Here is a 27095-nt window from a genome sequence, read left to right on the forward strand (position 1 = left end):
CGTCTTTTCACAATTTGCCATCAGCTGCAACGAAGAACGGAAATGCAACTTCCCGCAGTACGCAATTTAAAATTTGCGCATTGCATATGTGTACAGGCAGGGTCCTACTGCACATTGTGATGGAAGATCTTCTTAGGGATACGATCTACCTGGCACCTTAACCGCAATTTTACTTATCTGGCGCGACATATCCACACCATTACTCCATCACACTATGGGCCTTCCACGTGTCCTTTGTCCATGTGGCCTGCCGAGACTTCACAAGCTCGGTTGTACGGTGCCTTTTTTCATGACATGACCAGACCACCCTGATCTGGCAAGTCAGGGTCAGACAGATCTGGCCAATCTAATTCTAATTCGACGATGTTAAGATCAGCATACAGTTGGAAGAGCTTCTCCGTTGTACTTCCAGTTAGTTTGGGACAGAGTCTATGTCTCAAAGTGAGGCTTTAAAGATTTTATACAGTTCCAGCTTCGTCCGACAGGTGTTGGTAGAAGAAACACAACATCAGATTAACCTCAAAAAATCTCCGCTGATGGTGATTACACGTCACTGGATGAATTTGCACATTAAAACGTAGTTGTTTTGGTTTTGAAAACTCTTATCACCTTTCCCTGACCTTTGATAGTAGTCTCTGCCGCAAACCTTTCGCAGCTGCACGACATCGATTATCAGTTGTTTAGTACACTCAGTCCGCTGAATTATTATTCTCCGATAGTACCGAAAACTGGCACTTAGCTGTGATTATGCTTTATGATTTGCTTCTCAAACGCGTTCTCTGTCTTGTTTCTCCCTTTCTTTACACACACATAATGCTTATAATTACTGGCATATGGTTAGTGGCAACAGTGCACCTCGCTGCACGGTGAAGCAGTTGTTGCGAGCGAAAGCGAATAACCACGAAAGGGTTTTTTTTCTCTACCCTTTTTTGACGGTGTTTGACGGTGGGCTGGTGGGCCCTTATGTAAATCTGGCGAGAAGAGTGTGATGGTGACGGAGACCTGGGTCATTAGTAGTCAGAAAATGCACAAGGTCGAGTAAGGGAACCGACAAATGTTAGCTTTTGTTTTCATACTTTATGCGTGGTGCTATTTTCATAAAACAGTTAAAATGACATAATTCCTTACAATGTAAAGCAAATGAGTCATGTTTCCTTCGTATTCGACAGAAAGAAAGTAAACCGTTTTCCATACTGCCCAAAAAAAGGCATCTCCCTCAGATCAGTCAGTCGCGCACAGCAACATCTTCACCAACATGTGTGTCAGCGGTTTCTCTTCATTATCTTCATTCATCAGCAGATGATCCGGCAAAATTCAAGTGAAACTCGCGCCTCTAGTGTCTTTCAAGCTGCCCGGTTTTTTTTCTTTCGTTCACCTCCCCGAAACTGCGGACAAAGTTTTACTTCGGGCATCGCCAGCACTTTTGTGCCGGATCACTAGCAAAACATGGATTCGTCGTTCTTACTCGTAGGACACTTCCGGGGCGGGTTACAGTAGAATAGTTGGAAGGAAGTCGACCAAAAAAAAAATGCGAAATCCACCGTCATACGCTAGTCTATTTCGAGGCGCTGCTACGCGACAACGTGCTCCAGTGCTGCTGCTGTTTGTTTAACGGTATGCTTTTCAGCCCAGCATCTGCAGCTTAAATCTCACCCCGAACAAATGCTTTTACATGTGTCCACCTATGGGGTGGTAACACGAGAAGGATAGGCATAGGTACCAGTTTCTTCTTCCAGCCATTTTGATTGCACTGAAACACATGTTTCTGTGTGTGCCTGTGAGCGTATCTTTTGGTTGATGTACGATGACGTTCCTTCCTTTCCTGTTTCTACTCTAAATTTTCAACGTGCGTTGAAAAGCGTCCGTAAAAGGCTCGGCTGGCAGAACCGTGTTTACATAAGTGCATGCAACACAAAAACATCGCGATCGCTTTTCATCTTTTTGAATCATCGCTTGATGAATCTATCCCCTTTTGTGTGGTTGTGGAGATGCTATGTTTGTTGTATTTGGCGATTAGTCTAAACTATTTTTGAAATGTGGTTTCAGTATACTAAGTATCACGAGTCTGTTTACTTTACCCAGACCATCTGTCCTGAATATCTTTTGCTACGATCCAAATCCATTTTTCCAACTTCATCAATCTAACAGTTTTCTCCTTTCGTGAGCTTTTGTTTCGTAACACCCCATCCATTTTATAATCAGTTTTGTCCTCTGTCCAGTAAAACACCGGGGAGGAGCCAACCTTTATTGTGGCGCCCTTTGCATTCAACAGTGTGATTGGTTTTTCGCCTCCTTTCTACCGGGGGCCAGGGCCATGGTTTGGCCCATGGTGCATTAAAATACTTTCACTTCCATTAAGGCGCCAGGTAAAAGCCTCTCGATTCGACCATTTGCGTCCGACACATGCTGAGATGAGTGCGGTTGGGCTTTGTCTCGAGCAGAAATTACTTTCCTCCTATGCTGGTGCACTTTTACCCCAAAGCTGTGGATTTACCTGGGTTGGTAGAGACACTTATGGGGTTTTGTTTCGCTACACAATATTGATATGAAAAGGTTAAGTTCTATGGCTGAGAAATACTGGTGTTGGGAGTTGAGGAAAATTTAGTCAGGTTGATAAGTGTTTAATGGTAACTATTTTCAAAAGTAGACTCCAACGATGCCTCTCAAGTATCTCCTATGATTTTCAGAAGCTTTTGGAGCCAGCAATTCCCAAAACAATTCCTTATACTTACGGCATCGATACTTGGTTTTCGAAAAAAGCCTTCCCTACATAAAATTCCATTCCCAAATCCCGGTCAATCGCATCTCGTACGTTGTGCTCATTTTCAGAAATTGACACACCGATCCGTTGGAAATATTGGGGAACCCTTTCGGGGCTCAAATAGAACATTCATCTCAATTCGGTGCGGATTAAGCAAACGACGACGGCCCAAAAAAAAAGGGTAAAGTGTTCTTCCGCACCAATCCGGGCACACTCATGTACCTCAACCGTCGTATTGTCGTATTAGCACCGTTGTCTCTATTTACCGCATGTGAAATATGGACGGGAGTAAAAGTATCTGTTTTGCGTTAGATTTTTTTTTGGTTGGTTTTGTTTCCTCTTTCGACGCAAAATTTTCCCGACCCTACCCAAATTTCCACTCCACGCGCGGGATTTTCCGCCGGTTTAATAAACGCACGATTGGGTAACGGGTTCTCCGGGGAAATGTGGGTCCCTTACTGGAGCGTAACGAGCGGATAAAGCGGGCTTTTCTCACCGGTTTTCCATTCGGCCTCGTTTACGCATTCGCGACGCAACAGGAAGAAGCGAGCCAGATTTTGGACGTGCAGAGGAAGTGCAGGAAGCCGGATCGGAGGTTCGCAGTGGCAAAAGCATAAAAAAGAACCAAGGTGAAAATAATTTCGTTCTTATAAATATTAATTTCCGCAAACCAGTTACTAACACAGCCCCCGGCTGATGGTGTATTGCCAATGGAGCGGTCAATTTTGGACACCTCGATGAAATCGGTCCGAAAACGACGACATCGCGGAAGGTCGTGAGGGTTAAAAAAAGCGGCAGAAAGTCCAACGGCTCCGAAGGTGTGTGTGTGTAGGGTTAATGATGGTTTGGGGCCGCGATGTCGTGGCAGTTCGTTCACTCGCACACCGGAAGTTGGTCGTTCAGCGCAATGGACGCCACACACTCAATGGTCCGAAATGGCGGGGTTGGGAAGATGCGTAACGAAAGACGGGAAGTTTGTCGTGTTTCGGGTTCGTTGATTCTCGTTTGAACTGGAGCGCTCGAACGAGCACGGTGGTGAGGTGTATGTGGGCGCGAACCTGTATCATCCCCTCGGCTAACGGTAATTAATCAGAAAATGTTAATGCTGCATCTGAAGATGCCTACACAGTACGGAGATGGAAAATCGAAGGAGAGCAAGAGAGAAAGAAAATTGAAGAATGTTAGGTTAGAAAGAAGGATAAAGTAATGCCCAGTCATGCAGGAATGGAGAGCAAGTTTCAAACAGAGTAGCTCTTTTGGGAAGGGGGAAGTATAAAAAGCATTAAGGTTCGTCTGGGGGGAAAACTTCTTGCAGCAAAGTATGCTCCACCACCTATTTGGAGTCTCCAGAGTTTAGCCTGGTGTGACGTCCAAAGTTAGGTTATTTTTAGAGCTCCCTGTTTGTCTCTAACCGTTGCATCGAGCGGAAATGCAGGTTCCTGCACGAGAACGAGAAACTCTCTTGTAATTGAGCTACAATATCACTGCAACTTGCGCTTCGTTTTATTTCCAATGTTTACCGACCATTCATGTAGCCAGCATGCGCCGCTATAGAATATCTCGTCTCGCAAGCATCTGGACGCGACCCTGGACGACGATGCAGAGGCATCGGCACTGTCGCCGTTGCCCGACGTAGCTTGCGGCTAAACAGTATATCAAATATTTATGTACATTTTGCACTCCACTGTGTTTGTTTATTGCCGCTGTGTTGCTTCTCCCGCTGATCCCGGTGCCGCTGTGGTGGAATCAAAAATGCTACAACTCGGAAATTTCTCAATAGACGGCAGTAGTAAAGCATCGGTGGCACAGGAGACACTCCCGGGTACTGCTCGGTTCAGGGTTCACCGTCAAGAAAGTCTAAAGGAAATATTAATTGACTAGACGGACGTGTGCTTACACGCACACTCTAGCTGCGGTGTATAGAGACACCGAGTGTTGAACCTAACCTAGATCGAGGAAAACTCGTTTTTGCTGCCGCCCTTCGCACAATGAAGTTGGCGCGAGTGAGAGCGATCGCAGGGTTTTTGTTTTCACTCTTGTCTACTTCTACTCTCCGACTCGTTCTGCTTCTTTTGAGGGGGGGACGGTGGACCATTCCTCCATCACCTACCCTAGCTAAGCTCAAAGTACAAGATGATCCGACCGCGTAAGTCGATACCGAGGCCTTCTCTCTTTAATCCGAGGTCAGCGGTGGTAAATTTCCTCGGTCTCGCAGACTCGTGACGTGCAAATGGAAAGAATTCAATTTGAAGTCATTCCGGCTTTCAAGCCAATCATACTGAATTTGTAAAATTTCTCATATATTTTGCATATCGTCTATGGGGTCTGGAGCTCCGGGGCACTCCAGGCACCTGGCTCGTCAGGGTTACAGCGTCCGAAAGGCATCATTTTGATTGTTAAGCCAAGTGGATGATTGGACTGCAATTGGGTGTAAGACTAAACAACCAATTTTATCAGATTACATTTACCTTGGCCTGAGACTGTAGTAACATTAATATAGAGTGGCCATGGAGGGCTTTCTAAGGATTGGTTTACTTTTCAGCATTCGGTTTGCTCGTTTGAAGTTTTCAGTGTTCGGTCTAAGACCACGGAGCTGGCATATTGGATATTAATTTGCATTCACTTCTTTCCCTTCGCTGCTAGGTGCTACGAATACTTCTCACCAAGCCGTTAATTGTCGCAAAGAAAAGGTGCTAAGTTCGCTCATTTGGAGTAGAAACCTAATTAATGTGGGGAATGTAGTGTATTTATAACGTTCAGCTATACAACAATTAACAATCAATCAGTCAAACTCTTACTGTTTATATAATTAATCACAAATGAATCCTCGGGAATTGTTCCTATCGACGACTCATTTGATGTTAGGTTTCTGTCGACATCTTGCCTTTAACTTTTTTCCTCGAACGTTAGGAACCTTACAAAAGTTTACAACAACTACTCATCAAGTTCCTATCAAAGTTTACCTTAAATTGGTTTCCAATAGCTAAGCATCTTTAGTGGCAATAATTGGTGCTGGAAACTTCTAAACATAGACATTGTCTAGCCACACACTCCTATGCAAACGACTCTTTCGGGATGTGGACTCAAGTGCACACTCAATCGACAATCGGGTATCATCTGGTTCAAACTTTACAGACCATCGGACGGAAAAAGCCGTCATCGTACGATTCGTACGGACGAGTTCAATTCGCTCGGCCGTCTGGCTATTCCAGTGCATCCGTTCGAGTACTCCGACAGGTTAGGACGGTTCTCGGTCTTGGATGTTTCAATAAACACAAGCCTTCACCGTTCTGGACGGTCGAATGGCCGGATTGCCAGAATACCGGTTGTTTTCTGTGGTTGCCAGCACACATCGCAAGCCGCTGCACCACCCTTTAAAAGCGGTGCAACGTGGTGAGGGCCAAGGGACCGTTGAGTGCATTTCGTTCGAATCTGGTCCGTGGGCGTGCAACTGCTGTGGGTTGGTGTAGTTGTTGTTGTTGGTGAGGAGAAAGTTTATTGAACCGCGAATACTGACATCGAACCGAGATCAACAGTCTCTCCGTGGGGATCGTGGGAGAAAAGGGTTCCAGGGGGGGGATCTGGTTGATAATATTTTTGAAGGAGTTTTCGTATTGGTTTCTTGGTGGTGCTGCTGATTGATGAAGGGTCCGCCGTCTGATGTCAAGAGGAATTTGAAGCTGATGTGTATATTCAGAAGTGGAAGTGGATTGCTTTAAACAATTGCTTTTAATAGATGCAAACAAATTTTAGTTTGTTAGGTGATACGAGGAAGTAGATTGTGTTGGGTTAAATATTCTGAAATGTGTTCTATTCCGAGTTCATGCCCAGATACCTTCTTTTTGCTGATGAAGTTGTATTTATCACGCTTAATTTTCTACTCGAGGCCATTCCGCTGTAGAGGCAGGCTAAAATTCGTTTTACCCAACATCTCTGGCAAAGCACGCAAAGATAAGAGTTTTCATGCCGAGCCCTCCCGCTGCGATCCTTCGATAATAGTTTGGGCTCTCTGGTCCCAATGCACCCATCGAAGTTGAGCACTGCAACGGCATTCGTACGCCTTACCTCCCGCAAAGTCTCCGAAAGACTGTAATACACTCAGCAAACGTTACCTCGCTGCATTGTTTTGTTCAAGAAGGCCTTGAGCATAGGTTATGACCTCCTGCCGATTTACCGAGAGCGTTCCCGGGCTGTGACACGCTGTCTTTCTTTTCTCCCTCGAATGCACAACGTTACACCCATAGCGTCGAATTTTGCACATTGCATCCCAATGCAGGTCATTTCCTACGTCATTCCTCAATTTTACTGCTTGACTTTATGCTGCTGTTGCTGTTGACTTCTGGCGAATGCTGCGATGGGTGTGTATTTCGTATTTTTTCGTACTTTCCCGACCCAAGTCTCCCGAGTTCGGTTTGCCATGGTAACGTTTAACCTAGTTTCCAGCGTTCCCAGCACGCTAGGGTGTGTTAGTTTGGGAATCCTAGTTTACGTCACTACCTGGCGCTGATGACGTCAACGGTCGATGAAAATAGGGTAGAATCGAACGTCGTCCCCCGACTCGGCGTTCGCTCGTGCTGGGGGAAATTCGTACAGTTATAAATGGGTTCAACCACAGTTCTGTCACAATTGCAGCGCTTTTGCATTCCTCCCCGAGCTCTCGTCCGTTCGCGATGAAGTGCAGTTGTCAGTAGCATCTCGCAGCCTAACCCTGATGTCTCTCTCTCTCGCTCTCCCTTTCGCTTTTTCCCTTGCAACCATGTAGGAATGATTGCATGAGGAATCGGCTCCAAACAAAGCGTGATTGCACATAAATTAGAAGAAATTGAGTTAGTGCGTTCAGTCGTCAACATGTCCAACCGTTCGCCCGATGCTGCAGTCCAGCTATTCCTTACGTAAAATGTGTGCGTGTGTGTGTGTCTGCTCTTCAACGAGCATGATGTCGCCCACTCAAACCCATGTCCCAGGGTTGTCGGCTTGTCCAGCATTAAGCGAAATTTATGATTTCATTCGATTTGCTGGAAGATCCAATTCACTAGTGCTCGCCAGCATTAGGGCAGCAAAACTGGGGAGCATTTTAGTCGGGAAACGAAGTGTCGTAGCGTAGGATAGCACATCAGGAAAGACCGGTACACCAACCGGGAGGCGGGGAAGCTTTCGGGACAGTGGGAGCACGTCCCCCCAGCACGCTGAAGAAGTTAAACGTGTGCAATGTAGAATGGTGTGAGCGAGCACCACACCCGAGATTATCTCCGCAGAGCGCTGCAGACCGCGTGGAACGATAAAGCGCTATTTTATTTGTTTTCTCGCTACGGTCACGAACCCGCTTATGGTGTGTGGTGTTCCGGGTTCGACGGAAAGCTGCAATATGTAAGTTGTTTGGTTTGGTATGATTTATTTACGCCTCGGTTAAATAAAGAAATGTCACTCTTCATAAATCCGCGCGCTAACCCTTTTCCAGCAATGGGTTTGGTGGTCACGAAGGGTGCTATCCGTAAGCCCTTAAATTATGATGTTAGTCACACACACATATTATTTTGGATCGAAGAATTGAAGGACTCATCTGGGAACTCGAATGAGCATAAATGGCTGATGCAAAATATCGTTTTAAAGTTTCTGCATGTAGCTGATTATGATGGAAACATATTTTGAAAATAATTTACATCCCTAATTCAATGTTATTTCTTCTCACTCGAGGGATCTGCCCGTTGTGGTCCCTTCAAAGTACAAATTTTTTTTTTTTATTGCACCACCGGAAACCATACATCATCGTGGTCGTGAAGGAACGAACAGAACAGCTAACATGTACAAAATCTAGATTCTCTTTTTGTCCCCGAGTGTTTCCTTCCTCGTCGTTAATCCCGATCTACATACCCAACATTGCCACGGCCAGGGCCACAGAGTCCCGATCGGGGGAAGTGTGTGCCGCTTTGGTGTTCCGTCCGAGTGTCGTCGTGTTGGCGCTGTTGCCGTCTGGTGGTGTGCAACTAAGCATTAAACCATCCGCGTCCCACCCATGCAGCATGGAGACTCCCCTTCTCTTTACCCCTCCCTCAGCCCGGTGGTGAGATGGATATCGATGCGTAGGAAAGGGCTTGTGCGCGCAACTGTGGGCACAGGATGGAAAGAGCGAACAGTAAATCTCAGCTCAGTAAAGCAAAACATTGACTTTTCGAAGCCAGAAATGACGCTGAATGCGTGCAGTGTCATATGCCGATACATGTGTGAGTGTGTGCGTCAAAAAGGGACCCGAAAGAGAGAACGCGACGTATGCTGCGAGAACGGCCCGCGAACCGGTTGCGTCGAGCGAGCAGCATAAAAACCCGGCAGCATAAATATTCATAAATTCCATTTCCTCTCTCAATAATGTATGTGTTCTGCCGGTAAAGCGCAGCCCGGGGGACTAGCCCCTACCAGACTAGCCTGGAGAGCAGGGAGGGTGGTGTGATTGTAAAGCATTCGGTGGTGGTGGTAGGTTTGCTGGGGGTGAACAAAATTGTCAAATCGACCACGCCGATCGGTTCTGGCCCGGTGGTGGTAGGAAAGTAAGAGTGAAAACTTGTGTGAGAGGCAATGCCAACGCAAAGACTGCTTGGGAGTGAAAAGTAAAACAACTCTGCCGATTTTTTTTTTTCACTTAAAGTTACATCTATCTCTAATCGTCGCCTTCTGTAGTGGTGGTTCGTCGTTATGGTTGTCTTCCCCATCTGTACACATTCATGCCCAACAGCCCAAGACCTCCATCGTTGAAGAGAACGCGCTGGTGCAGGTTTGTTTGCCAAGCAAGCATGTGTCTCGTTATGTACAGAAGATTTTCGGCCATGTTCAATTTGTCAATGTTTGTCCAGGTCTGGACTTCCGGTGCGATAAAAGTTTGAGTTTGGTCAGAATAAAAATAACGCAATTCTTCACCAAGTGAAAAATATGTTTTTCAAGTATAAAAAATTTAAAATTTTATCGTTAGTCTTTGATGTAAGATATCAAACACAAACCCTTACTAACTGACACACGATACAATAGGAAAAGGAAACATTTTTACACAAAAAGAAAAGCCCCTACAAAGCGTCCCACAACGCACCTACGGTGTGGTCCCATATTTTACAGCACGAGCACATTGATCTTTACAACCTACCCGATGCTGCTCACCTTTGCTTAGTGGGTGCTAAATTTTATTGCTCCCTGCATCTGTGTATGTGTGTCGCTGGGTGTGATTGTGGGAATGATCGATGATCAGGACGTGATGGAAAACGAAAGGGACCCAAGGGCCATAACTCTTAGACAACATAATTGCAGTCGTAGGTCGTAGGTTGACTTAGGAACAGTATTGAGCTGTAAAAAGTTGGCGAGAGGTGGAAGTGTTTCTCTGTCGTACTTTACCTTTGCCTTCGATTCATTCCATTTGTAGATATGAAATTTGTCACGTGCACGAGCTAAATTATGACTACCAAAAGAAATTTGGAAACCACATTTTTTTGTCTTCTTGTTTGCTTTCTCTCTTCAGGTAAGCTACACGATTCGTCGGACGCACGATTGAGCAATTGATGCCCAATTCTCCATTTGCATAGAACACCAACAGTGTGAGAAGTACAGATTTACAATCCTTACAGCGTAACACTATGCGTACAATAGGTTTGCTTAACAGCCACAATAACAACATGATTTATGGTTTATGAAATTCCGCATTTTTTGAGCTAACACTGGTCAAAACAGATGGACCTTCATATTGTCCATTTATTTGGAAGCTTTAACTAGTTCCACATGCCACTTTGGATTTCCAGATGCGATACTCTGTCTTACAAAGTTACTCTGGATATTAGAAGAAATCAATAAGATATAGTAATCTTTTCGATAGACTTGCCATCAAGCGAACTAAGAAAAGAAAATATTGATGGATAAAAAAGATAAGCAAAAGAAGGGCTTCCACCGAGGTGGATTCTACGAACGTTACTTAAATACGGCATGTATGCAAGTTTGCTCAATGATAAGATTCACACATCAAACGAACGGGGTCTATGTTTGTTGTGCACAGACAGAACCGGTGTGGTCTCTTGCCTAATGCAGATGGTGCAGATGGCATGATGACGCACTCGTTGTAAGCAGATGGAAAAATTGATAAAGGTCTACCGTTTACCTAGCATTGCTTCCAAAATTTATTTGATTCGAAGTTTAAGAACATGGAAGAGTCTTTATCTACCGCTTTACCTTTGAATAGCGAAACAAATTTGTGAAAGGGACATTAGCAAGTCGAAGAAAACACTGTACAAAAAATCACTGCGAATCACCTGCAACTGAGCAACAACTGATTGGAAACAAGTTTCCGCCGGAATGGCCAACAACCGTTTCCTGCCAACATAAAGCCACCGCCGCTGCCGCCGCCGCACCCGTCTCCGCAGAAGACGATTATCAAAGTGTCGTAAGCTGTTAACCGACCTTCCATGCGAACTCGCAACGTCCTTCACGCTGTTAATGTCTTTTTGTTCGCTCCGGACAGTCTGTGCCGAAGCAGTTTTTATCGATCATACTCGAAACGATACCATTTCGCGATATCGACGGTTGTCATCATCGTCATCACCATCGCCATTTGCTAACGCCATCAACAAGTAAATCAAGCACGCTTTCTCGACGTACCGAGAAGCACTGCTGCAGCAAAGCAAAAGGGCCGCTGGTTACTCCTTGCATTTTTTTTTCGTTTGTTGCTGTTGTACTTCTGGTTCGAGTTGTTTGACCTTGAAGCAAGTTTGTCAACTTCATTTTGTGTTTGTATCGTGTGGCATTGCCGTGTCGTTTTTCGCTTTTTCAACCTCCTTTTTATGGGTTCACCCACCAAGACGTGGATGAAGGAATGTAATGATATCGATGTAGCAAAGTGCGTCTCTCCGTTGTTTCAAGTCAGTGGCAGTCACAGCGTGATGGGGGTAGACGATCCCTCACGTCTGCTTGTTCATGGGACGGCAAAAATTCGTCCATCGTCCCGGCGCGTGGTCAAATTGCGTTGCCAAATTGAGGAGTTGACGTTGGGAAGGATCATTTAACGCTAAGTGTGGAATTAAGTCCATCGTTTCGGTAGCGTTGCTGTGGAACCCGTTTGCTTAACACGCTTCCTGTGCTCCGTAGTTGTTCCGTTTCCTGTTGTGACCGATGCGGTCTTTCTGCAATTGATATTCAATAGACGTGAGACCCGTAATGGTTCCTACTACCAGGCCCTCCGGCAGATGATTGGTAGGTAGGGATAAGAGCAGGCGAGTGGTTCTTCGGTTTATGAATTCCTCTCGTAGCAGCGCAGATCGGTAAATTGATAAGTTTGTGGTGTGGTCCATATTTATAGGCGTATATTGGTTCCAGCCGCTATTGTTTCAGCCAAGGAAACGTTCCAAGATGTGTGTGCTAGATTTCTTAGAACTTGAATAAACATTTGCAAGAGCTATAACTTCCCAATTAGATTCAATTTCTCTATCCAGTGTCTTCAGGGTGTCTGTAGTGACTCTGCATTAATAATTTTCCACACAGAATATCATATATTGACATAAAAACACGATCAAAATGGAAGCAACCCTGTCAATATAATTGACAGGAAGTAGTACTTCCTCATAAGGAAATCGTTTGAATTGAATCACAACTTCCTAAGTATAGCCTCGGCAAGGCAATGGAAGGGAGCGTAATTTCATAATAGTACATCCAAAAAGCATTGAACTCTCCGAAAGCCATCTCAGCTATTACTTCTCAGAAATACTCACGCTAAGATTGGCCCCTTTTTGAAGTTACAACTATTCCGTCAGGCGCTTGAAGGTTTGATTGATTGGGCAGCAGTTAAATTATTTGAATTTTATTGCAGAATTCGCTGCTCGGTGTCACAGTATTCTATTACCCCAATTGAAACAAATGTCCTTTGCTCGTTTATGGAAATTATACCTTGTCCAATTAAATGCCTTGCCATTTATACTGCGCCGCTCAACGTTGCATATGATTGAGGTGATTGGAATGCTACTGGCAAATGAAGCGAAATGAAAGGTTACACTCCGCCGATCGGTAGATAATTTATTCTCAAGCAGTAGAACCATCATGAACGACGGAAACTACAATTCCAGCACAGGAAGTAATACACGCTCTGCCGTTCTTTTTACAGCTATCTATGCTGAACCCGAAAGACGAAGGAGGAGCGAAATTCGTCTCGCGAAAAACCAGAACCGACAGCAACAAATGTAACTGCATTCGTGGAAATGCCAGAAACGGGCGCCCTGATTGTGCCCTAGTAAATTAATTCCTTGAGCAGTTGGACAAGAATTGCTCGTTGCCATCTCATTTCCGTGCCGTTGGATATTTCTTAATTCTGTAAATTGATTTAACATTTAGAAGTAATCATCCACTTTTCTCGGGTTTCTCGTATCCTTTTCGGTGGGAATCGATATCGTGTAGAAGAAAAAAAATGGTAATCGATTTAAATTATAAAAGAACTCAAAGCCCAGGAACCCAATCCAGGAACAATTTGTCAAATTTACTCAAACTTCTCGTACCAGAATTACTTGCCCCGTCCAGTGTAAAAGAAGGTCGGCACACACACACTTTCTTTTTGTACATTGTTCCTATCAGACACTCGTTCGTCCGGTGTAGGAGGATGTCTTGATGTGATAAATTGAAGCGCAGAACTGGGCCCCCGGTAAGGTCACCGTGCGAACTCTCCAGAGTGAACAGTACATTTCGTGTCCATTTCTGAGCCGAATCCAATCTGGAGGAAAATTGAATTACATAAGCACCGGAAGCTGGCCTGGAGCGGGTCAGTAACGGACGGGGGCCGGCAAGAACATTACCGCTCTGGACTTTCTTGCCCCAGCTGGTGATTGATCATTGGCCTTTAAATAAAGGTGATTGAAGAATGAGACACTCGAGTGGTACATTCCGGGAAAGTCGAGATGGTTTGATTAATCACGTAACGTGCACGCTTACCGTTGGGCCTAATCGGGGAAAGGAATTATTGCACACTTAAGCAAAGCGTAATGTTCAAAGGCTTTTTTTGTAAATTTTCTTAGTCAGGTTTAGGATTCTACAGCAAACTGATATTGATCACAATTAACTTATAATAACAGGAACGGTCAACAAGCTTTCCAATTATAGAAACGGCACCATACAACTTTTGGTGGCGATTAATTTTCGAGAGCATTTTAAATCTAAAAACAATACGGGGTTTCGTGCCTACAATACATACACTGGACATCCCTATTTTTGCAGCCTTACTAACAACATGCTTTCGATGCTTCTCATAGTCATCAAATCTTTGCCATTGCTCCCTACATAAATGGGAATAGGATAGGTTAGTGAGCACAAAACCATCCGGAGGTACTATTCATTTCAGTTGCTTTACCATTTCATTCTGTTTGTCCATGTTTTCGTGCTGTTCCTATCCCGGGGGGTGCAGCAGTTTTAGCACAACGAATAGCTAGCTGTCGGTTTGATTATTAAATAAGCTTCCATGATTGCCGATTGAGTAAATATTCGGATCGGATTACTCCATTTTAATAATGGTGCAAGAAGTGCTCTCAGTGGATTTGTTTGTGTTTTCTTTTGCAATTTAGAATAATGCCGTTAAAACATGCTCTTAAAAATCAAATTGATTGCTTCGAAAGTTTTGAAAGTATCCCCTCGGCAAAAAAAAGTTTGCGAAAGGTCAGAGATTCGGTTTGCCGGTGGTCGGTAAGAGTGTTTACATTCCCTTTCATGAAGTTTGGTAAAATGTTAACAAAGCATGGTTTAAAAATATTACCTCCAAACATTGAATACGCTCGGCCTGGTATCCTTATACTGTATGTGCATTGTGGTCGTGTCAAACGTGGTTGAGTTCAACGCCAATCCACTGTCCGTTCCACGGATAGTTTCATTTTACCCCGATAATTGATAGTATCATAACTGATCGACGGACGTTCTCCGTCATCCTCGGGTTCTTCAGACCGCGGTGGGCCGCCCTTCCCGATGGGTCTAATTTTGTTTTCAAACATTTCACCAAGCAGAAAAACGAAAACGAAACACTCAACAACAACCACAAGCATCACCGCCGAAGCCACCATTTGCTGCCCGTGCATATGGAATTGATTTGAATCAAATCCATCAAATGAGTTTTGCTATTTGCCTTCATCAAGTATTTACCGAGTTCAAACAGCTGATAAACACATTTTCATGGATTGGTGTGTTTTCGTTGCTTTTCCTCGGCCGAGTACGGTGTTTTTTTTTTTTTTTGCTCAGCATGCGGTGGTTGTGAGTGTTTATTTTTGTAGCCACAGTGCTACTACCGTTGGTGGAAAATTTCAAACAGCATGTGCCCTGGTAAGGCTCCCTTCGTTCGGCCAAACGATTATGCAGAATTTGAGCGAGAGCTGTCAACGTGAGGTACGCGTGATGGATAGAGCTCGCCGCAGCAAAGTTTGTGTTCCGTCATAAGCGAAGATAAACAGCGTCGTGGTGTGTAACGTTGATTAGAATGTTTCGTAACATTTAAATTGATCGTAACTATAAATGCAAATAGAACTTTTTTATTCTTTTGATTTTCAACTTAAGCAATCGTCTTATCATTTAAACACAATACATTTGCACTTCAATAGAGAATGTCCGTTTTGCATAAGAGATTGGAAAAAACGGCACAAATTTAACACCACCATACGAAACAGCATGAAGGTGCTCAACAACACCATTGACGTGTTTTTGCACACCAGACGGGCGGAGACACGGGTCTCGTTGCGGTTAACATTGGCGCAAAAATAACACAACTGTTGAGTTCGTTAGTCTGTCACAAAAATAAATGTCGGATAATTTTGATTTGACATTTTGTCTTCCTTTTGTCCCAACCGCCGCCATCGCCGTTGGACGCTCACCTTCGTTTGATAGCTATTTGAAACGTTTGAATGAAGTGAACTGACTCTGATAGGACCATTTTTTTCACGACTTGTTGATTGGGAGGTATGTTCCTTGTTTGTTATGTTTTAAAGTTAAATAAAGCTACTACCTGTTTAAATATATTGCATTATGACGAGATTCACATGCCTGTTGTTGCGGATACAAGATGAATCACGATGGGTGAAAAGCATATGAATCATGCAATAAAATATGAGCTCAGCGGTTGTATGACTCATCCCAGTTGCTCATAAATGAATGGAGCCAAAAATTCCGCAATCAAATCTTTAAATTTGTCTTCAATGATTGCGCTTAGTTCTTTTATAATTTTATTGATTGTTTAAGTTTTTTAGAGTTTTTTGGGGAATTATGTCGTCCCCCAACCCCCACGTCAGGATGTTTTATTTGGTAGAAAACCTGGTAGGACTTTAAAGGGCACTGACCTTATTTTGATAAAACCAACCTAACACTGCTTACAAACTGCTTACTGCACTGCATTATATACACAGCACATTCATGAAGCCAACATTAGGACAGTAATTTATGTGTTAATTCTTAACTATTTCTTTGGGTGATTTTATGTTCTGATTCCTTTAACCGGTGACAGATACTTAAAAACTCGCCATATATTTATAGAATTGCTTTTTTTTGCTTCTTACTGAAGAGAGTTTTGAAAGGAAAATGGGAGCAGTCTTTCCTGGATTTGTTTTTCGAGTGTTTGTGAAGTTTTTTTTTTATTTCAGTCGGCATTCTATCTACACAAAGAGGAAAAAGCCAATTAACGAGGGAAATGCACTTTTCCATTCATAATGCTTGTAGCGCACAGCTACAACAGCAAAAATGGGAGAAAAAAAAACTTAGAGGAACGTCTGCAGAGTGTAACAAAACCCATTCAAATGTAGCAAGCGGCGTTTGCTGGTCAATGAGAGATTGCACCGCGTTGAATCTGCGCTTCCTGCCTCTCATGCCCAAGGATCTGCATCCCGGCGGGAAAACAGACACTTTACTATAAATAAACTGCACACCGTTGGCCATGTTTTAGTGCACCGGAGTGCGTCGAGGAAGCAAATAGTAGTACACACTCCAGCCTCATCTAGACTCCTTTTTGTACATCCTTTTGATACCCCTGGTCACCGGTGCTCTGCCACACACACACACACCTATCGCAGCAATGCTTTGTAACTTTTATCGAAGTCTGCACTGTGGCGGTAATAGAATATGGCACGCGGATATAATGTGCGACCATATGCGCATATGGAACAAGCAAGCACCCCAGCCACTTCTATTGGTTTACGACATATCAGGACATTGGAAAAAGTATCCGCTAGCAAGGATAGTATTTGCGTTCGCTTGCAGCCCGCCGGGCTTTGTTCTTTGCGCTGTAATCTACAGGGGAAATCTTTTTTAATTTGTGTTCCTTCTTTGCCCATCCACTTCGTTTGTGGACTGCATGTGGGGCAGGTTGATGAATCGTTCAAAGTTGTACTTCGGGTTGGTTGCTGTTTGTCGATGCTCTGTCGACTGCTTCCGGTTCATTTCCTACATCCTTTTCGATTTCTCTAGCCGCGGATTCACCTCCTCCACAGCGCGGTGCCATCGCGATCCGGTATATATCGATCCTCACACATGCACTGACATGTTTCATTGTGGAACTGCATGCTGCAAAGCAAGAACAAAAGCTTCATTACAGAGCATATTCAGTTTCAAATGACTTCCCAGGCTTTACTTATCCAGCCTTTCTTCGTGCAAAACTGTGGTCTGAAGGCGGCAACGAATGCTGCAACTAATTATGTGCGCTATCACAAACCCAGCCGATGGAATCTCCTGCCCGTGTCCGTATCGTGTACATATTAATGCATGTTCATTGAATGTTCCTGTTCCCTGTGTCTGTATGTTATGTATGTACGAATGGGACCCTTACATGGACAAACGATTGACAAAGTCGTCATCCGATAATGCCTAGTTTCAAACGAGTCGATGGCAGGGAAGCGAATGGCATAATTATATTTTACCCTAATTATTCTTCGGTTTAATAATTAATTTCCTACTGCTCAGCCAACCGGCGTCCTACGTACCTTTATTTGGTGCTAGACGTGATTTCCGCTCGTATCTCAATGGGACACCGGCCTGCTTCCGGATTGCGATGCAATTAGCTTTTTTATTATCATCATGATGGGCAGTTTGGTTCCCGGTCGTTCTTCAACCATTCTGTTCTGTCGCCCAACCGTTCCCGGTCGTATGCTCGCCACACCGGCATTTGGCGAAGCGCCACGATGGGTTGAAATGAGCCGAAGAATTTCATCAAACAAACGAGAGTTTTCACCCCGTATCCTCAGAACCTGTGACCTAATCGACCAATCGTCGTGCTTTCGTGCCTTGGTTTAAGCTTTCGCTGATTAGGTCATTGAATCCTTAATGGAAGCCATAAGCAAACGTGTCTTGCCGGCTTGTCCAAACAACAGGTAACCCTAGAATGAACATATTTTGAGTTCGGTTCGGTACTCACCATCCACATAGCAGTGTATATATCCTCGATTATCCCAACATCCAGTTCGTTTGTGTAACTGTGAGATACGTGTTGCATACAGAACTCTCAATACTCAAGCTGGAATTTACCTCAATTCACGTCGTTCCCATTTCTTGTGCCGCTGTATCTCTATTCAATTTGCGACCGTTTGTCGCCAGCATTGAGGAAACTGCTTCAGTGGGCCATAATAAGTAAGAAATAGCAGCCCAATGGTCTCCGTACCGTAGCGGACAAAAATGTGTGCATAAATTAAGGCATAAAATACATCGCGTGCCAGAGCATTAGTTTAAAGTATAATTAGACCCACAGCCAACCTACCAAGTAAAGCGCAAAAATTGGACAGAATCGGCAAGAAGGTACAGCAAGAAGGAGCAGCAGGACGGTTCGCTAGAGCAAATCCGCATTGCTGCCAGTAGTGGAAAGTTCAATTAAGGAAGCTAAGGATTAAGTTTCGCCTTTCGTCACCGTGTTTCGGTGTCGTTTGCTTTTCTTTCTCGGTGTGTCTGGCTTTAAAGGTTTCCCATTGCTGTGTGGTGTGACGTATGTGTGGGCAGTGTGCACGGGGGAAGTAGCAGCACATGCTTTCAGCGAAGCATATTCGGGTCACCAACAACGGTTGGGTGCGATATTCTTTACTTCCGCAAAATTTGGAAGAAGTTTTGTGGAGGGCTAGGGGGTTGCTTGAAGTCTGGTTAAACCTATCCGTATGCGCTTGCAAGGCATTAACACGGGGCGGCGGGCATGCTTAGGCTGCTTAAGGAAAAGCTTTGCTGGCTTTGCAAATGATGAAAGTTTTATGGTTTCTGCCTCATCGTTAGCATCGATAAACTTCCGTCCGAAAAGGTATTCGGGGGATGTTTTGCTGCCATAAAACCAGCCAAAAGAACCACCGAAACCGGGGGAATTCTGCACGAGCTTAAGACGATGTTTCTTTTGCTTTCAAAGACCGGGTGGCACAGGCAGGAATTTGTTTTGTAGCTTTAATAATTAAGCAGGAAAGCCAAAACAGTCAAAACTGGAGCGTAATGCTTTGATGGACTTCCGGCGGGCGGCAGTGGCATTTCTTTTTTGTCCTTCTCTAGCATGAACTGCACTGATCAGACACATAAAAAGCTTACCAATTCGCTTACTTCCGGTAAATAATGGTACTGGAGGAAGTCACACCGGGAACAGTACCAGCTGTGCGGTAGTACCAGTAGTTGGTCGCGAAAATGACACGAAAATAAACCGTCATCGTGCAGCGCCGCTAGAATCTGTGTCTTCGTTACACCGGGCACAATCGCTGCACAGAAGGCTTATGAATAATTTGTCCCGATTTGTCCTCATCATATTCATGCAAAGAAGGGGTGCCCGGTTGTAAGTATGGCTAGAAAAATGATGAAAGTGTGGGTTCCTGTTCCTGGATGCACAGGAACCGCAAGACGCCTAACAATTGAATGGAACGGTGCGGCTAGAGTTCGCTCGCGTCGCTCGCCCCACTCCAAGCCATCAGCTTTTTCCTCCATTTGGCCTACCGATGATGAGGTGCATCGAACCTAATCCCCCGAACCACAAACGTGTCGTGCAAGTGCTAGGTGCTACACTTCTGGTACACTTCTTGCTCCCCAACGAATTACGGACGCCGTCTTCGATTGCTTTTTTGCCACCAATGCTACCGACGACGGTTGTGCCGAAGGAACGAAGATTTAGCCTTGCTGGCTGGCGGCGGTACTGGTTCTACCCGGTCAACCGTACGGAAATTCGTGTTCCATCAGCGTCGTCGCGCAGTACTCCCCGCCGGACGTGTGTCGTCTGTGTGCTGTGCCTGATTGTTGGAAATTGTTGACGTGTAGCACAGGACGCGTGTGTCCCTGGGGTAGTGGTGTAGCGCTGGTGGTAAATGTAATTCTGCATAGTTTATTGCTCGTTAGCATGCTCAACCATTTTAGCTGTGGTTGGAAAGGCATTGATTTCGCCCCGGAATCTCTTACATGCTTCATAATACTGGTGTGGAACTTGGGGCGACATGCTTCAAGTTGAAAAGAAGACGTAAACTGTAAATGTAAATGTACGACTTTTATTGCGTCATGAAAATTGATTTCTTTTTTTTTGTAATTAATTGCTTTAAATCTGTTCATCTGGTATCATCTTATATGCTATTTACATCAACCCTTAATTTTATTTATATGTCCTTTCTGTTCTTTCGTCTCCCTCACAGAGCCTTGGTATACTGGCGTCAATACCAGCAGCCCTGCTGATCATCTCACTCGTGTTTCTGCTGCTGTATTTGCTGACCCGCTGCTGCGATCGGAAACCGCGCAAACCCAAATCGCACGGCTGCCAGAAGTGCACCCTGATCTTTTTTGCCATTATCTGCTGTGCTGCCATCGGGCTCGGTCTGTACGGCAACGATGATCTGCATAACGGTGTGCTGCAGATCTTCGGCTCGGGCCGTAAGATCGAGCAGCTGATACTGAACGTACGAAATCAGGTAAGTGATTGAGTTGCTTGTTGGGGCTTTGGAAAACGGTTTGTCTTCGCTATTGGATGGGTTTGGTTTGCATACCGAATGGTTGCCGGTTGCTCTCGACGTTTTGAAGAAAATCTGTACCTTGAAAGGAATGTTTCGTAATCTAATATCGCAGAGACCGTGCTTAAGTCACACGAAAAGTATGACTAAAAACGGGTTTTGCAAAGCCCAGCACTAAGAAAGCAGGTTGTGCGGTTTGAAATAATACCCTTCATTTATATCGATCGTACGTACGTACCAACACTGCCCAAGGCACTGGTAAAATAGTGCCAGATTTGTCACAAGAACGAACGCGGTGTAGTGTGCCGGTTTCGTTACATTTAACATTAGTCATGGTGTGGTTGCAAATGCGGCTACGGCATGCATATGATGCCCCTCCGCTGGTGGGTTGACTTCGTTTCAGCATTTAGCATATGGTGGTGGTTTCTTTTCGGGGCGTTTTGTATCTTTCTTCAATAAATTACCTCGTCGCGAGTGACGTGATTGCAAATTCGGACATAATACTTTCCAGTGAGACTCTTGATTTGTATCGTCTGGAACTGAAGTCAAGCTGAAGCTGAATATTTTATGTGAAAACAACCTGTTGGAAATTGTCCAAAACAACAGTACAACAGTATCGTGGAAATGATTGAACGCGATTGTTTGGTATCAGCAATCACTTATCATTAAATTGAAATGAAACCCCCCACCAACCAACCCGAAATCGAAGCACGCCAAACACTGTTTTAACCTTTGACCATTGTTCGTCAAGTTTGTACATGCTGTTATTGCTGACGTTTATCCTCATCCGATCTCCATTTAAGATCCGGGCAGTAGCATCAGAGGGATTACTCACCATTGGGGCTGGGGTTTGTTGGCCCCTGTTTCACCCTCAGTAAATAAAGTGCGGAGGGCATTAACATTACTATCGTTCAAGGTACCAGCAGTTTGTTTTGCTTTTTTTGTTGTAGTATCTTTACTTTACTTTTTCTCCCTTATCATACGTTGCCCTTCGGTGTCTGTTGCTTTGCTCTCTTCGGGGTTACTACTTCTTACGATAATTTTTAATAAATGTCCGCCCATTTTTATTCCCTGCGTTCCTTTACAGACGGAAATGGTTAAGCATAACCTTAAATCGAAGGTGGTCCTTTCGGAGCTGGAGCAAATCTTCGAACAACCGCCCCATCGGCCGAATGTAACCGCCCTCTACATGCTGCACGACACGGTTAAGATGGCCAAGGACAATACAACCTTCGCGATCAATGCACTGGAAACGATCGTCTATCTTACGCGCCCTGCGTATACGGACATCACGTTGAAAAGTTTGCTGGATGTAAGTATATTATAAATATTTGTGTCAAGGGTTTAATAAGGTTTTCAAAAACAATTATTATGGCAGAATGGCTGAAATTCTTAATAAAAAAATTAAAATGAATAAATTAACTACTTATTTATCATAGGTTTGCTAATTTTGAATGTAAATCACCTGTAGAGGGCCTGCATGATTGAATGTGACGGCATATCCACTAAGAATAGATACTCACTCCCGTAATACCCAAGAGCAATTTATCCAGTAGAGCCTTGAGATTTCCAGCCGCAAACTTTCCCGAATCGTATGCAATATTACCACTTGAATGTAGCAGCACTTAAGCTGAGATGTGCTAACCGATGCAACGGTGGCATGAAGTCACTGCATCCGATATCATCTCATGTTGATTTGGTTTGCATCATACTTGCATTTTCGGTTTGCTCATCCGGTTGACCTAGTTTTTGGGTCAGTAAATGAAAAATGTTCTCCCGCCGGTAACTCGTCAGAATACAGTTAATGGAAATATTTTATAACTCTTCAAAAATTAATGAAACCCCTTTTGGAAGAAACTTTATTTTCATTAGAATTCCAAACAAAAAACAGGAATTACAGTAAAAGTTCTACCTTAAGCTTAAACACTTTGGTTGATGTAATATTTTGTGTGCAAAAGGTTAGCTTTTGCAGATTGCACTGTGTTGGTAGGCTCGATATAGTAGTTGTCCCAGGCTCGGTTTTGTAGGCCCCCAACAACAACAACAACGACTAGGGAAAAACAAAAGCTTTCCCAGAAGATGAAAAATTTACGCCTCAACGCCACCAGTGTTTTGTTGCTAAATTCCAGGCGCGAGCGCGCCGATCCCGTAGGTTTGAAGGTATGGGCCAGTGGTTTCGCTCTGTTCTCCGGGCCGAGAAGTGGTGCCTTCGTCGCATAATGGTATGAACGATTGGATGAGAAACAGTTTTGATGAAAGATGTGTTTTTATGTTTCCTTTCATTTTTTTTTTCGTTTGGTTTATCATAAAACACTCAGCGGTTGACACTTTTTTGAATGACATTTGTGTGTCACGAAGCTCACAGATATTCACGCGCCCAACAAGGCACGGAGCACAGTATCCGGAGAGACGGGTTTTATGTTGATAGCCGAGCGCTCGATATTGGAATTTTTACTAACTAGAGGCTGTATATAATGTATCACACTTATGAAACCAAATTGGTCCCAATCTAGCCATACGGTGGCACCCCGGTGGCATAAAAAACCTTATTGATTTTTGCCTGTCATGCCTTTTCGTTCGATTTTTCACTTCCGGACTTTTCAAGGCAAAAAAAAACATTCTACTTCCTTTTCTCTTATTCGATATCACAGTGAGAAAATGCCCGAAATGGTTTTATGTTGTGCCAGATTTAATAGAGTTTTCGAAAATCTTTCTCCAAAGAGATGTGTTTCGTTGAGACAAAGAAATGTGAAAATGAATTGCTTCACCGTTCGGTCCGTTTGTTTATGTGCTTTTTCCTCTTTCCGTGTTCCCTGTCCTGTTTGGTTGGGTCTGGTGATAATTTGACGAGAAGAAGCAAGTGCTTCCGAGAACCGAGAATTGAAAACGACTTGAACGAATGGTACGTTTGGAAAGTTTACAGGTAGTGCAGCGAAAGTTTTCTAATTAATAATTAAAATAGTTTTCCCGTGTAGGTTGCCCCCGCACGTAAGAAAATGTTTTGCAGCTTCCCTCATGGAAGACCTGTGCCTGCTGCCCCTTGGGTTTTTCCATCTTTCGCCTTCGGCAGCGCATTGTGCTTCCTTCTTTGAGTGGTGTTGAAAAATTTGATAAAAGTTTCCTGAATAGCCGCAGGCGGATGTTTTTTTTTTCTTTTCTTTTGTTCTTGGAGTTTTGTTTTTTCTTTCGGGATTCGTTTCCAGAATTTTGCCTTTAGTGATTTTCATTTTATTAAACTAATACTAGCTTTATTTATACTAACGGTAGAACGGGTGGAGTATTTTAACTTTCTTTGCAGCATACTGTTCAGAATTAAATGATTTTAAAGTAAATAAATATGGTGAAAAAATTTGAGCGTAAAACAAATAATGTCTCTCCTCCTTTCTTTTCCCTTCGCAGACGTACGAGTTTTACGAGGAGCTACGGTGGCCCATTACGCTCGGCTTTCTTACCTTCCTGTTGCTGTTGTGCATCATCCTGATGATTGGTGCGACGCGAAGTTCCCGTTGCGCCCTGATCTTCTTCAGCGTTTGCGGGCTGCTAGCCGTCACCGTGTGCTGGCTGCTGTCCGGCATCTACTTGGCGAGTGCCGTCGCCCTGGGTGACTTCTGCATGAAACCGAACGACTTCATATGCAGCCATGTAAGCCCTCGAATCGATAATGCAACCTAGTGCTCGATAGCGAAGTTGTTCGAAACCATTCTTGCGTCCGGGGACGCAGCGAAGTTTTTAAAAGGGATAAAAATAGTTGACTAAAGGGAAGGAACGTGTTACAACCAGTGTTTCCCGTGAGATTAACATGCAGAAATAATGTGTTGGCCTCGATGGAGAACTAGCATGTCTATATGCTTTTCCATGCCTTTCTCCCTCTATTTCTCTCTGTTCTGGAGATCTTCTACATCTTTTTTCCCTGTAACAAGCAAAAAATCTGCCGGTATAACTGTTACGCTCTAATGTATACCATTAATTTGCACTCTTTTGGGCTTTTGCTGCCAAAAGTGCCATTCGCGTTTTCATTATTGCAGTCAACGATGTTGCTTTGCCTATATACACATCCTGTAATGTTCTACCACTGCATGATGCATCATTGCATTCATAAGAAGGCGCATATATGAAACAGAACGGCTAGGCATGTATTGCAACACTTGAGTAGATGACGTTCTTTACCGTTCATTCAACTCTTCTTCTCCCCCCTACCGCTTTTCGGTTTTGTCTAGGGCTGGAATCGTTTTTCCTGCATTTGTTGGTGCCTATGTAGTTACCATTCATGAAATCTACCCCTGTAGGTATGGTCGCGTGTGTGTGTGTGCGTGGTCTATGGTTAGTTCCCTCGCATCCTGCTGGTTTTGTAGGATTTCAAGAATTTTGAAACGCAATAGCAATGCAGGAAAATGTTTCTAGCCCTTGTCCGATGTGGAATGAAGCAAGCGTCGAATAATTATTCAGATTTGTTCTTACACATGCTAGGTTTGCGACAAGCAGCTACATATCGTGTTCACTCTTACATGGCAGGCATAATTCAATTGCTCGATTTTTTTCTCCCGTTTGAATTGCCAAAGAAACGACTGCTCTAAAGGGAAATTGTTTATTCAGCAGAATGGTGTAAAGCTTGCTTTGGAACATAATCCTTTAGTTTCTTTTTTTACTTAAATTTCTTCACGTAGTTGCATTAAACCAGCATATACTCTCAAACTAATTTACACCAGTTGTGATACTTGTCCAATATCGTTACCGTTGAAGCACAACAATAGAAATGCTTTGGAACTGGCTCCCATCACCCACAATTAGCAGTTCAAAAACTTTCTTCAAGGTTCTCGAAACAGTTTATCACCCGACCAGAGTGCGCACACCAAAGCTCGTTCAAAGAAAAAAAAACTCGGGTAAAGTGCGTGAAGATGGTTGGTTTTCTCCCAATTCCTTCCGCTCTCGGTCGGTAAAATTTGTAACGAAAAATTGCTTCTCCGCGATAGCGGCGGGAGAAAGATAAACAAGATATAAAATTATCTCCATTATGTCATATCTCAACATTAATTGGATAATAAAGTTGAAAGAGGGACGAGATTGAGTTGCCGGAATGCAAACTCGCCACCAGAACCAACCAACTGTGCTCCGTGAACCTGGAACACGCGTCCTTGCCGGGTGCCGTTGTAGGTGGATTGTGCTGTACAACGGGGCGCGCTTTTGTACTCCCGGCCATATGCTGGATGATGGTGGTCAAGAAGGCGGCAATGGGAAGTTCGAATTCTTGTGTGAATAAAGTCCTTCTCGCAGTGAGTTGGATTCTGTTGGGTTGAGAATTGTAACGATTTCTTGCTTTTATTTTCCTTCAAACAGAACGGAACTGGGGAAATGGAAGGAGCATGAAAGTTACCTAATGCAGCTTCCGGCTTGTCTGATTTAGTGTTACAACACTCTGGTGTTAAACTTTTGCGGACTTGTGCTTATTTTATTCACTGGTGAACTATTGGCCCGGTTGTGTACCCATAGCAACAAGTAATATTGCGATTATGTTACCAATGAGTTCCTTGGTTATGGTCTACAGAAAATACAAGAACTCTGACACTTACACTATGCTTCACGAGTCATAAAAATGAACTCTTTTGTTGACAAATGAGCAATGGTTATCATGCCTTTCATTTCACTTTGAATGAGTAATTAAGATCTCCGGAGGCTGGCGCTTTTACTTAATGTTTGGTGCTTAATAATTCGTAGAGTTGTAATGTTTTGCTGCAGACCTCTTTATAAGCTGGGATGGTTAATGTGAGCGATAAACCCAAGAGCCGCTCTTGATGATAGCCACAAAACTGCCTTGAGCTTTGGTGGACAACAGTCTTGAAGCTTCTTATAAAGTACCATTATCAAAGTGGGATGTACCATCGCAACGAGGAAATAGTAATGTTGACAAATAGACGCTCTAAGTTATTTTATTTTATGATAAATAGTGGGTTTAAAAACAGTGGGAAATACTGATCAAATATCCTTCTGCTTCACGATATGCTTGCAGCCAAAGCTAAAAGATGTCCAGTACACGTACTGCAGCACCGTTGGCACCAATCGGTATGTGTTGCGGTTGAACGAATCGAAAGTACACGTGGATCGCGCGAAAGAGTCCCTGGAGACGGTGAACAACATCGGTATGGAGTTGTACCCGGGCATTCAGATCAGCTCGAAAGTGAACAAAATCAACGGCGAGCTCGATGACAGCAAGCGCCAGCTGACGGCACTCTCGGTCATGCTGGATCGTCGCACCGTGGCCGAACACTATGCGGATGCAACCAGAAGCTTGTGCGAGGGTGGCCTGCTTGGACTCACCTTAATGCTGCTGGCCAGCTTAGTTTCTGCAGCCATTTTAAGCTTGCTCGTTTGTGTCGATTCGCACACATGGATTTATCTGACGAAAAAGTAAGTAATCGGTCGCGGTGAGT

At 44.0% G+C, this 27095-nt stretch overlaps 1 protein-coding gene across 7 annotated transcripts in view; it reads left to right on the top strand.

The window, feature by feature from the left end:
• The window catches only part of LOC118507654 (protein tweety-2-like), a 42774-nt gene that overhangs the window by 7334 nt on the left and 8345 nt on the right, over positions 1-27095 (top strand). For 5 of the 7 annotated variants that reach the window (XM_036046430.1, XM_036046425.1, XM_036046427.1 and 2 more), the window contains exons 3-6: positions 20359-20631; positions 21758-21982; positions 24070-24312; positions 26675-27072. In XM_036046430.1, coding sequence (XP_035902323.1) covers positions 20359-20631; positions 21758-21982; positions 24070-24312; positions 26675-27072 — 1139 coding nt within the window. Of the gene's footprint in view, positions 1-20358; positions 20632-21757; positions 21983-24069; positions 24313-26674; positions 27073-27095 lie in introns of those variants that run through there. The other 2 variants (XM_036046423.1, XM_036046424.1) reach the window with 2 other exon arrangements.

This window comes from Anopheles stephensi, chromosome 2 (genome assembly GCF_013141755.1).
Source record: "Anopheles stephensi strain Indian chromosome 2, UCI_ANSTEP_V1.0, whole genome shotgun sequence".
NCBI lineage: Eukaryota > Metazoa > Arthropoda > Insecta > Diptera > Culicidae > Anopheles > Anopheles stephensi.